Raw genomic sequence first — 13,479 nt, 5'->3', positions numbered from 1 at the left:
AAAATAAAAGCCAATCTAAACAAGTACATCCATTCTAAATAACTCACAATATCAACACGACTAAAATATTCTTAAATAATTATAAACAATCCTTCCGTAAAAAAAGAATAATTTTGTCATTGTATGCTTAAAAGTTAATCTTTACAACGATACTCTGAGCCTCAAAACCCAAAAATATATTAGATACGCAGTTGCTCCTTTTTGTGATGTAAAGTAAACCAGGTTCAAATTCCCCGTTAAAAAGTCATAAGGACATAACAACTAGTCATTCTACCAGACCGAGACATTGACATACTTTTCAGTTTTCTGCCAGCAATTCTACTTCCAAAAAAAGTAGGTTAAAGCCAAGACCATCACTCTCTCTTTTTTTTTGTTTAGTTTTATTTTTCAGTTTTGTATGATAATGTCCTACGCAATCTAACACTTTGTTACTGTTTTTGCACTTTTGCTTAAAATTTGGGCAAAATATAAATTAAATTTGATGAAAAATTGTAATAAATTCACATTAGATGGTGTAATAGCGCTGCCTAAATAAACAGCGAAGTTGGCAAAATGTATTTGTGTTTTTTTATTTTTCATCAAGGCATTTCATATGGAACGAGTTGTGGTAGAAGGTTCTGAAGGTCGAAACTTCTGGTACCGTTTTTAAAAGACAAATTTTTTTGGAGGACAAGCAGCCCCCTCCAATTCATTTTTTTTCTCCAAAGATATCCGATAAAAAGTTTGCGATAGCCAGCTAATTCATTATAAGTGAAAGGTAAAAAAAATACATCTCTGTGGATTATTGCCATCCCATTTATATAATCAAACTGTTCGTGGTAACGAACTGTAAGTAAGGCACAATCCGGCTCAATAGTAACCGAAACTAACTCTAAAAAACGGGATTTTGATACCCCTAGATACATCAAAAGAATCAGATATTAATGGTGATTTCAAATATATAAGTTTCATCAAGTTTAGTACTGATTTTTGATAAAAGGGAGAAAGATTCCCTAATAATTATAGAACCTTAATGAAAATCACACCAACAGATTCAGCGTATCAGAGAACCCTACTGTAGAGGTTTCAAGCTCCTATCTACAAAAATGTGGACTTTTGTATTTTTTGCCAGAAGAAACATCACGGATGCGTGTTTATTTATTTTTTTTTTCCTAGGGGTGATCGTATTGACCCAGTGGTCCTAGAACATCTTGGAAGAGCTCGTTGGAAAGGAAATTAAAAGTTCTAGTGCTTTTTAAAGTGAAAAAAAATGGAGTGCAGCTAAGCCCCCTCCCACGCTCATTTTTTCCCAAAGTCACTCGATCAAAATTTTGAGATAGTCATTTTGTTCAGCATGGTCAAAAATATGATAAATATGTCTTTTAGGATGACTTAATCCCCCCAAAGTACCCGAGGGGAAGACTGAAAGTTATGAATTTTACCCATTGTTAACATATAGTATTGGTTATTGGGAAGTATACAGACGTTCTCAGGGTGATTTTTTCTGGTAGTGGGGCGTGGGTGTGTCGAGGGTTATGTGGGAAAATCTTTACACGGAGAAAGTTTTCATGTGGGAAGGAACATTGCTATGAAGGGGGTGCCAGATTTGCCAGCATAATTTAAAAAAAAGATCAGAAATTAAATTAAAAAAAAAACTTTTTCACAACTCTATTTTTTTTAAACAATAAAAAACTTTAGCGTAAAGAGCGAGGCGTTGAGGAGGGTACAGCCCCTTTCATATACTAATTAATTTCTGTTCGTTTTAAGTTTTAACGTCGCTCCTTACTTTCAGTTAAAAAAAACTTGTTTTTTTATTTAATTTATACATGGCTGTAAGTTACACAATTCACCCATGGATTACATATAGTACTTGTTATCGGGGAAAAGAGGGATGGATGACCTTTTGTGCCCAAAACGGTCATGGTTATTCAGGTGAGACTTACAGGGAGTTTTGACGGGAGTATTGAATCAAATGAAACCACACTATTTACTTAGGAGCTGTTAAAAGGGCATAACTCAAGAAAGACTTAGAATATTAAGTTAGAATTTTCAGATACTGATGAGGGGGATGATCAATTGACGAGAAGACAATTATAGGCATGCTACTACTACTACAACTGCTACTACTACTACAACTTCTACTTCTACCTTGATTGCTACTGACGCTAAGAGTATTAAGGGAAAAATTACAGGAAATGTTAATAGGAATGTTGAACTATATTTTTATTTTTGTTTCTGTTGTGATCTAAATTTTTTATAGCTAAAGTTTCTACTGACAAGTTCTGCTCTCCAAATACGCTTTGTTATTGTAAGCTATTTGAGTCAAGACTCTCTTAAATGTTTGAAAAATTACCAATTCGTCCATCAACTCCCATTTTCTGCATTCAAGTTTAATTCTCGTAAAACAATGCTTCGAGAATCACGTTCAGCCTACCAATTTTTTGCTAGGAGGTTGGGGAGGCCGGAACGCCAAAAATTTATTACATAATCATGTTTAAAGGTAAATTCTTCGAATAAACCTATTTTAAAAGGATCACCCACATGAATGCCAGTAGGGGAGGGGGGACCTCTAAAAATTTGAAGAAACTGTACAGTCTATAAATAGTAAATTAAAATTATTACTATTTCAAATCTTTGAAAATAAAGCTCTTGGTAGCATTTTCCATCTCCTCCTCCCCTCCAAAGAAATTTCCTGACGAGGCTCATGATCCCCTACCATTTGTTTTCTAAGTCTGCGCCGTTAGGTATGTGATTATAAACTTTTATGCTATTAAATAGAAAAAAAACAAGTTTTTTCTTTAACTGAAAGTAAGGAACGGCCTTAAAACTTAAAACGAACAGAAAGTATTCCGTATATAAAAGGGGAAGTCCCTTCGTCAACGCCTCGATCTTTACGCTAAAGTTTTTCATTGTTTAAAAAAAATAATAAATAAAAGTTTAAATAGGGATAAAAGTTCAAACATGTTTTACTACTGATGACGGTCACTGTATATGTGACCGAAATATCTGGTATTTTTGTGAATTTCTATCACTGTTATAAAAAACACTGTCTATTAAAAGGATTTTATCCCTATTTGAACTTTTATTTATCGTCATGGAAAGGCAGTGTGGTCTCCGAAATTATCTACGTTAAAAAAAATAGAGTTGTGAGAAAGTCAAACTTTAGCGTAAAGAGCGTGGCGTTAAGGAGGGGACAGCCCCTTTCATATACAGAATAATTTCTGTTCGTTTTAAGTTTTAACGTCGTTCCTTATTTTAAGTTAAAAAAAACTTGTTTTTTTATTTAATTTTTGAACGTTTTTGAATTAATGCAGGTTTTGATTTTGGCTCGCCGTACATGAATAATTAAAAAAAAACTTGCACATCAATTATACTTTTGTTTGGCTAAATGGCTTTCTCAAAAGTCGTTTAATTTTATTAATAAATATTTTTATTAGTAGTAATCATACATAACTTAAGAATTAACTTACGTAACGAACTTCTATATTCATATTTTTTTAACATGTATATTAGAGGGTTAGCACCCTAGTCAGTACCTTGCTCTTTACGCTAAAGTTCAAATTTTGTTTCAATTCTGTAAAAATGACCGCCTAATCACAAATGCCGTTAATAAGAATAAATAGCTTTTATGAAAGTACTAAATAATCTTTGGCTTAAAGAGCGAGGTATTGACTAGGAGGTGAACCCAATCATATACGTAATGTTTTCTGTCGATTTAAGTTTTGATGTTGCTCCTTACTTTCAGTTGAAAAACTTGTTTTTTTATATATATAATTTCTGATCTTTTTTTAAATAATGCTGGGAAATCTGGCACCCCCTTCATAGCAATGTCTCTTCCCCCATGAAAACTTCGTTCATGGAAAGGTCCTCCCTCATAATCCCCGAAAGTTGGTGAATAAATTTGGTAAAATGAAGCTCTAAATGAATATCTGATACATATTTCTGCAATTAGAAAGGAATTATCACCCTTATTCACATTTAGCCTAAATGTAGGGAGCCGAGATATTAATTTCCACCCTCCCCTCCCGCCGCTTTCTATATTTATCTACTGGTTCACAGACGATTAGACAATTTAGGAATCCAAATGCACTCTTTAAGACATCCCCCCTCCGCCTAAAAATGATCCACCACGCCTTCTCCCTAAAAGCTGATACGCAATTTTACATCACTGAACATGATTTTATGACGAATTAAGCTAGTCAGCTTAACTCCCAAATGAACCATTAAAGTTAATGTCAGTAGCAAATGCACCACCGTGCGGCATTTCTCCCTCTGCAACTGGGAAGCTTCAAATACGGTTTTGCAGTACTTTTGAATTGATCAGCTATCTCAAGATTTTAATCAATAGCAACTTATTCGTCTTAGGGACAGAAGTATCACAAAATGGCAGAAAACTCTACAATCTTTTTCGGCCACTAAATGAAGGCCCTAAGACCTCCATTTCAATTAGCCCTTTTCCCACTTTCTACGAATCTTTATTCGATAGGATCAGTCATGGGGAAAAATGACTGATCTTCCTTCTAAAATAAAAATCTTCATTCTAAGAAACATGAAACATTCAAACATTCATTCTAAGAAACATTCATTCATTTTCTCATAAAAATCTTCATTCTAAGAAACATGTAAAATGGTCCGTTTTTATGAATAGGAGCTTAAAACCTCAAAAGTAAAGTTTTCCGATAAATTGAATTTGATTGTGTAATTTTATGAAGATCACTTGTCTTCTTTGTGGCGTTGCCCCCCCCCCCCTCTCGGAAAACAGACATATTTTCAGGCATGTAGCTTAATGACTTTGAATTCTTGACTTAAATTTCTTGCTCGGCTGCTTCGCCAGCGTAGAGGGAACCAGACGTCAGTGCCATTGTCTTCTTCAGAGTGCCCTATTTTGGGCGAGGGTGGGAGCTTCGCTGGGGTCAATACCCCACGCTGTGATTCAATCGTGGATGATATCTGCCCATCTCATACGTGGTCTACCTTTGGGGCGTTTTCAGCCGTTTGCAGTTGGATTGAAGTCAAATATAAGTCGGGCAGGTGTTTCAGTGGGTAGGCGAAGTAAATGACCGTACCAACGCAGCGAGCGGGACTCAAGCTGCTCGTACAAGGGTGGTCATTTAAAGGACCGGAGGATATCCATGTTCCGTATCCTGTCGAAACAGCTAACGTGTTCAATTTTGCGGAGGTGCTTTGTCTGGACAGCATCTACCTTCATCATCTGCGATTGAGCCAAAGTCCAAGTCTCTGACGAGTACAACACGACACTTGCTACCAAGGCAGAGTAGATACGAGCTTTCGTGAGACGGCTGATCTGGGATTTGTGGATTATCGTTCTTAGTGCGCGGCCGAAAACGGCGTTCGCGTTTGCCACTCTTGTTGATATCTCTGCATCTAGATTTCCGTTTGAGCAAACAATTGAACCATGGTAGGTAAACTACTTGACTGTCTCAACATCTTGGCCGCATACTTCTATAGTTGTCAGGGGGCTGCATGGTGTCTTGTCCACAGGCAATATTTTGGTCTTGGTCCAGTTTATATTTAAACCAAGTTTCCCTGCAGCAAATGCTAGCGTTTCCAGGGCAGTTTTGATGTCAGTGATATTTTCGCATACCAATGCAACATCGTCAGCGAAGTAAACATCTGACAGAACCCTTCTAGCAAAATTGGTGGCAAACGGATGAGCCAGCAGTGTTTTGTTTGGAACAAGGTCCATGACACAGTTGAAGAGCTCGGGAGCAGCAGCGCAGCCTTGCCGAACACCATTTCTAATTAGGAAATGTGATTAGAGCTGGCCATTTACAATGACAGCACTTTCGGTCTTATTGTATAGTTCTTTGAACAGATTGACAATTTTCCTAGGTACACCAGCAGACTGAATTGATCAGCCACAGTGACTGTCTGTCGACAGTCACTGTCGACAGACAGTCAAAGAGAAAAAAATAACAACAAAATATCCAAAGAAAACTCAACTACAGAAAAACAATATTCTAGAGTTTTCTCTGTCAGCTGTCTAATTGCTCAGTAGTGGACCTACCCGGCATAAATCCAGCTTGCTGGAGGTACTTTGTTGCCCACTTGAGGAGCAGTATGGTGAAGAGTTTTCCGGGTACCGAGAGCAGAGTTACTCCATGATAGTTATTACATTCTGCTTTACTTCCTTTTCTCCTGTAGACTGGCAGAAGTAAACCTGTCTTCCAGTCTGATGATATCATTTCAGAGAGCCACACAGTATTAAACAGCACTTTTAGCCAGACGGTCATGGATAGATTGCCATTTTTAAGGAGTTCTGATGTCAGCCACATTCTCCCGGCGCTTTGTTGTTCTTCAGCTTTCATACTGCTGCTTTAATTTCTTCTGCTGTAAATATAGTGCCATTGGGGGCAGGTGTACCATTGTCAGCAGAAACAGTAATCTGATCGTCAATTCGGTCAGGTGGTTTAGTACTCTGAGTTTAGTAGCTTCTCGCAGTGGTGCTTCCACTGGCGAAGGCACTGTGATTGGTCGTAAGCATTTTCGCCATTGGCGTTACAGAAATACAATGTAGTTTGAGTGTATTGATCTGAGAGCTAACGGAGGATCTTATATGTGGCTCTAATGTTCTTTTTTTTGGCAGTCTCTTGGAGATCACGTCCTTTTTTGTCAATAAAGGTCATACGGTATTTGTTCAGCATGATGCTACGCTCTTTATTTAATTGCCTATAAGCTGTCATGTCCCCGCGAAGGAGGGCTTCCCGTCTGCAATCAATAATGGTGAGGGACTCGTTGCTGATCCAGTCTTTTTTCTTACGCTGCTTCATTCCGGCAACGCAAATTTCAGCTGCAAGAGCATTCTATTTGAAGACCTTCCATACATCTTCACTGTCATCGCACTGCGTAAGAGCCTCAAATCTGTTGGATATTTCGACCTGATACTGCTTAGCCAAAGCAGAATCCTGCTGGATACGGTAGGTATCAATTTTTCGAGGTATCTGGCTGGATTTTGTAGCTTTTAGGCGAAACCTGATTTTGGCTGCAACAAGACGATGGTCGGTGTTCCCATGTTCGGTGCCTCGGTAGGTGCGACAATTCTGTACAGACGACAGCCATCACCGGTGTATGATGATGTAGTCGAGCATCTTCTTCATTGACCCATCATTGCTATACCAGGTGTACTTGGCTATGTTGGGTGTCTGAAACCACGTGTTTGCATTGGTAGGATTGTGGGTGGGGCAGCAGTTTAGCATTCTCTCTCCGTTGTCGTTTAGGATATCTAGTGTTACAGGTCCAACAGGGAAATCCCGCAGCCCAGACTCATTTGAAATGCTAGAATTCCTATCTCTTAGAAGGACAAGGTAGTCGTGGGAGGTACTGACGAGAGCTCAGAACTTCAAAAGGTATAGAAGTCATCCTTATCTTCTTCCTCGGCTTCATTTGTGGGGGCATAACAGGTGATGATGGTTATTTTTCCATGTCTACCACAGAGCCTTGCTCTCAAGAGCCTGGGTGTTACTGGTGTGAATAACAGGAGGGCCTCGCGTGCGACGCTGTTCGGAATTAGGCCAACGCCTCCTTGTTTCTGGTGTCCACGAGACCAAAGCAGTGTGCGTCCTTCACCAACGTACTCCTCACCAGGTAGATGTGTTTCAGGGTAACTTTAAACTTAGTGAATTTCAAATTAATCGGAATAAACTATATAGCCTATTCTTTTTGTTTATTAATTGTCATAAATATTCCTTTTTTAGAATTTCTTTTACTACTTTTACTATTAGTGCTCTGAAGAAATTACACCTCTCTGTTGCGGTCTGATGTTGCTTCCAAAGCTTCATGGAATGTCTTCTAGTCATGCCTACACGGGGGACGACCAGGGACAGTGTTCTTATACTTGCCATTTCCTAAATTGACGATAGATTGGCTATTTCAAAATTTAGCAACCAAGGACCATAAGTGAGGCATCGTAGTCCATAGCCATCCTTCTATTATGTATTGGCTGAAAATCTTTGGTAAATACGTATCCAATCTTCTTCCACTCTAATAGTAGCACTTTATTATTGTACCTGTCAGACTTTTATAGAACCAAAATACCCGATAGTGAATATTTATAAATATACTTTTTCATTCTTGCAGATTGTTGTCCAGTTAAATCTGAATGAGAATTACTATTTTCAAACTACTATTTTCAACTACTACGAACAACTTACCGCACTACCAAGCCACTTGAGAACTTGAGGTCAACTCATTTATCACACTCCTCCTTCACCCGTATCAATTCAAAAATTTCCTCTTCACCTATAAATGCTCCAATTTCCTCTAGATCGTTTGTAATGACCTTTTCTTGGCACATTAAGTGACGATCTATTTTTAAATAAAATAAAAAAAACAAGTGTTTCAGCTGAAAGTAAGAAGCAACATTAAACCTTAAAACAAACAGAAATTATTGTATATGAAGGGGGTTGCCTCCTCCTCAACACCTAACTCTTTACGCTAAAGTGTTCTAGTACTTCTGAAAAAGCTTCTTTTCGTTACAATTAAACGACCCTTGTGTTTTAGGAGTCGTTCTTATAGAGTTGAGACAAAATGCAAATTTAATCGTAAAGAGTGAGGTATTGAGGAGAGGCAACCCCCTTTATACATATGTAATAAGAGTAGAGATGACCCTATAACTCCGAGCGGGAGTCCATATATGGGCATAGCGTTCCTGGGGAGAACACGTGGTTAATGGGGTCAATGACCTAAATTTCCAAGGTCGATGTTGTTGTTGTTGTAAGTGCACGCTCTCAGCGAATGTCAAGGTCGATGTTGTTGTTGTTGTTTTTGTAAGTGCACGCTCTCAGCGAATGTCAAGGTCGATTTATTTGTTGTTGTTTTTGGCACGCTCTCAGCGAATGTTATGATCCAGAAATAGTATTTGTTGTTGTTGTTGTTTTTGGCACGCTCGAGGCGAATGTCATGGTGTCCAGAAATAGTATTTGTTGTTGTTGATCTCAGAAAATGTTAAGAGTTTCCCGGAAACAGTTAAATCACGTGTTTCCTTCTCAGCCAATCAGAGGGCTTTGTTTACATATGGTTTTCCCCGTTACATAACAATTTGCCCTTGAGATTTCGTATATAACGGGCATGCAATATGATTCAATTATCAGAAAGTATTTTGACACAGTGCAAACAACTAGAATGGATAGAACAATTAGCATAATTGATGAGCTTGAGGTCTTGGCAGCCGCAATTAGCAATGTAAGTGCATTTTTATTTTCAAACGAATTTTCCTTGGACATCCTCCAGTATATTCAGCTAAAACGTAAATATATTCCTTTACCCCAAACCCCTCACCCCCCCCCCAAACCATACAAACATCATTATAATCAATGGAAAACATAAAATATATTCTTTTTACCCTAACCCAATGTTTTACAATCCAAAATTCTCGCAAAAAGAAATAATTATCCTTTCGTTAAATTTTGGCTTTTCTCAATTGTAATCTTTTCTCTAACTGAGACATCCATCGCTCTCTTGGTATTAGCCCGCTCTGATTTGAAACAAGACTCCACTGTGAGGCCTATAATTAGCTGTCACCCTTTTCCAGTGTGTTCACGCTATCGGTCTAGTCAAAGGATTTTGTTTTGGCTGTCAAATTAAAACAGTTTTAAGCAAAAATAGATTGCTGTATATTAAGCTTGTAGTTTCGTAGCCTCGAATTTGTCAGATAAGCGTTGAAAGATATTATTTTAAACTTACATTTAACAATCTATTTAGTACATGAGGTGCCCGGGGGGCGGGTCCAAAAACGTGATTCTAACAGCTTCGTTGTAAGTAAATTATGTAAAGGGGGAGGGCAATGCATTCAATTCTACCGCCATCAGTGTAAAATGAAAACAAACTATTTCTTCGCATTAAAAGTACGGGGGGATTTTCTTCAAACAAACTAGGCCGTCTTTTGAATGGCTCAGTGTGCCGTAATTCTCATATTCAAACGGATGCGATAACGGGTGGTTGGGGTTGGGGATATTTTTCCATGTCTTTTCTCAGGGATATTTTCCGTGGGGATGATTTTCCTCGGGGTGTTTTTTCTGGGGGTGGGGTAAATACCAGCTATCGTAAAAGGATATGGAAAGATAAAAAATACCGTTAATACTTTAAATGCATCAAACAAGGCATGCTCAATGCAGATTAAAACCAGAAAACAACAGAAACGCCTAAAAATAAGAAATTATGCCGACTTATATTGGCCGGATTTTGAACGGCTCTGTGAGCCGTAATTCTCAGATTCCAAAGGATGCGATTTCTTTCGGTGGGGGAGGGGATATTTTTCCATGTCTTTTCTCAGGGATATTTTCCGTTGGGATTATTTTCCTCGGGGTGTTTTTTCTGGAGGTGGGGTAAATACCAGCTATCGTAAAAGGATATGGAAAGATAAAAAAATACCGTTAATACTTTAAATGCATCAAACAAGGCATGTTCAATGCAGATTAAAACCAGAAAAGAACAGAAACGCATAAAAATAAGAAATTATACCGACTTATATAGGCTGGCTTTTGAACGGCTCAGTGAGCCGTAATTCTTCTTTCTCAGATTCAAAAAAGGATGCAATTAGTATATTTGACGAAATTTTTTTACGTTGTGCTTTCTTATTGATTAATGCTTTTCTAGACAAAATTATATGGATGAGGGTACTAACTTTCTTTCTGTAAAAAAGGGGCAAATTATTTTGATACTAATTTGTTTCTCTTCTTTTTAAGGCCAATTGTGAAGAATGTGTGCCACCTCCTTCCAAGAGAGCAAGAGATGACGAGGCAGCCCCAATGCGGCCTGGCAGAAAGTTAAAGAGAGAGTGGGCGAATAACTACAATGCCGAAGCTACGCAAGATCGTGAAATAGCCGGCCCAGCCGCGGAAGAACATAATACTGCCGCCCCGCCCGCACTCACAAACAAGTTAACTGGTCCTTCTAGTGCCCAATCCCCGACGGCTTATTCAAAATTAAGCATTTTTTCCTACCTATCTATTTCTTCCAATGTTTTTTTCTTTTTCAATCCCAATATAAACATATCTCAGCGGGATATTAACCCCTCACCCCCCAACCATTGTTTTAAATTTATCTCCCTCGGAGATATCTAAATATAATGTAATTTTTTTGCAAAGAAACCCCTCTTTTCTAATATTTGCTATCGCTTCGATATATCATAAGCAAATATTTTTAGGTAATTTCTATTAATAATCACCGCCTTTGAAACTCAAAATGCTATTTTTCTAATCTTTACTATTTTCTCTATTGCTATCACATATATTTTTAGGTATCTTTGAAACATCAACTGCTCTTTTTCACCTAATTTTGAGAGAGATTATCCCATCTGTCACATATTGTCGTTCTAATTTACACTGAATATTTCTATCGTGCCATGTTTAGCTCTTACATAGAATATAGAACTCCAATTACGAAAATATTAATTTTTCAGACAAATTTTTATACGCTATCTAAGAAAAAACAGAAATAAGCAAAGGTCATTGAAACCTTGATTGACTAAAACCGCTAATGTAAAGCAAAACAGGGAAAGGAGATGCCAAAATTATTTATAATCTCGCGCGGAGAGCTTTATGTCAAAACATAGCGGTATAATGCCTAAGAAGTGAGGGGAAAGCGATTTAACGACTCTCAACATTTTGAATTTCAAACTCGTTCATCTAACCCACATAATGAAACTCATGTGTTTACCGAACCTGTATGGAATTAGAAATATTTCAAGTTTTTTGGGGCATTATGTAAATGGCCGGGAGCCACGGAGCCCGGAATGCGCCGGTGGGTCCGGGAAGCGCCGGGGAAGCGCTGTGGGCCCAAGAAGCGTTACGAGTCAGAGAAGTGCCAAAGGGATGCGCCACGAGCCAGGGAAGCACTGCAGGATGCACTTCTATGTCTTAAATTATCTTCAGTTGAATTAACCAAATGTTATTAAGCAATAATTAAAATTTTTACAGTATGGATGATTTGAACACTGAAAATAAGCTATTTTTTCATTTATAGGTTGTCCTGGTTCCATACTCGCCATCTCCCCCCTGCTCGTCAGTTGGAGAAGGAGAAGAAGATGCATCTTTGGAGTATCGTGAAAATGAAATGTCTTGGCAAGGTATCGTTAATGAAATACCTGAAAATATCGATGATTTTTTAGCTGATTTTTTTAATGTAGATAGTAGCACAGTTGAGCAGGGGGACTTACCTTTGCTAAGTCCGAATACATTGCAGCTTTTAGATGATTTTACCCGCGAATTAACTGGGAACCCTCCAGCCGCCGAGCCCATCCCGCCTCCACTTCAAACACCTTAAGTGGTGAAGTCATCATTTTGTTTGGAACACGTTGGGGAAGGGGTTCCGATCCAAGAGGGGGAGGGGGGTACCACGTCCTCCAATTTTCAATTGACAAACATAATTTTAAATGCACAAGTTGTTTACACTGCGACGTTTGGAGACCCTTTTAATTCACTTATGGGGTGAAAATTTGTTTTTGACCCTGTAGAAATTGTGCATGCATATGTAGATAAAATTCGTGCACTTCTGGAGAATCAAATTCAATTGTGGGGGAGGGAATCAATTAAGGTCTCTATTGTTCTAAAGGTGTTCTATTTAAATGAGGTAAAAAGTGAAGTTTATTATCATTATGTATATTCCGAGATGCGTTTTGTTTATTCGAATTTGGAAAATTTTGAGGGTGCTTTCATAGATTGGGTAGATCAAATTATAACGCATCTCGAGAACTTTAATGAAAACAGTAGTGGCTCTCTAGTTCTTTTTGTTGAAAATTTAAGCGTTAACATTTGTAAATTTAAGAAAGATTTTATTTTAAGAGGGGGGCATAGGGATGAGGGTATAGTTTTAAAATATAATCCAGATCTAGAGGGTTGTAAAGGTGTCCAGCGGATTTGTTTTGAAACAGATCAAAAGTGTTTCAGATATGCTTTCCTCATATCAGCATACGAGCCTCTAGCTCAGGACGCTACCAAGACGAATTTAGACAACTGGGGTGTGCATGGGAAGGACGGGTTCCATTTCCCCATTGTAGATTTTTCTTTTTTAGAGGGGAAATACCCAGTAACTCTTTGATCCATTGATATTTTTGAAAGGGCTAATGCCCATTTAAATATTGGCGTTACTGTGGTACAATATGAAACAGAATTTGAAGATGGAACTCGCTTCAAAGAGAAGGGGCTGGTCGTCCCCGTAAGGGGCTCGTCAGTTGAGTTGGTTAGACACTGGGTTTGGTTGCTATACACGCCACGTAGTGAACCGAACGCAATCAGGCATTTTAACCCTATCACTGACATCAATAGAGTTCTGGGGGAGGGTAAAAAGGGACGAGGGGGACTCGTTTCTACTGTCCAACATGCCATTCTATATTTTGGACTGAACTAAAGCTGCGAAATCATATGAGGCATTGTAGACGACATGACTATCAGACAGTGGAAATGGTTTCAGGGGATAGGGCAATTCTACGTTTCAAAAATTTTCAGAATACCCTCCTCCAGTGTGACAAAATATCTTTAGACT

At 38.3% G+C, this 13,479-nt stretch overlaps 1 protein-coding gene across 1 annotated transcript in view; it reads left to right on the top strand.

Annotated features, from left to right (window-relative positions):
- Window positions 1-7,406: 7,406 nt before the first annotated feature.
- The window catches only part of LOC148953450 (uncharacterized), a 165,073-nt gene continuing 159,000 nt past the window's right edge, over window positions 7,407-13,479 (top strand). The window contains exon 1 of the mRNA XM_089087964.1: window positions 7,407-7,584. Coding sequence (XP_088944090.1) covers window positions 7,407-7,584 — 178 coding nt within the window. The remainder of the gene's footprint in view (window positions 7,585-13,479) is intronic.

This window comes from Artemia sp. Qi Xiang Cuo, chromosome 4 (genome assembly GCF_049724085.1).
Source record: "Artemia sp. Qi Xiang Cuo chromosome 4, ASM4972408v1, whole genome shotgun sequence".
Lineage (NCBI taxonomy): Eukaryota > Metazoa > Arthropoda > Branchiopoda > Anostraca > Artemiidae > Artemia > Artemia sp. Qi Xiang Cuo.
This window is presented reverse-complemented; position numbering and strand designations above follow the sequence as displayed.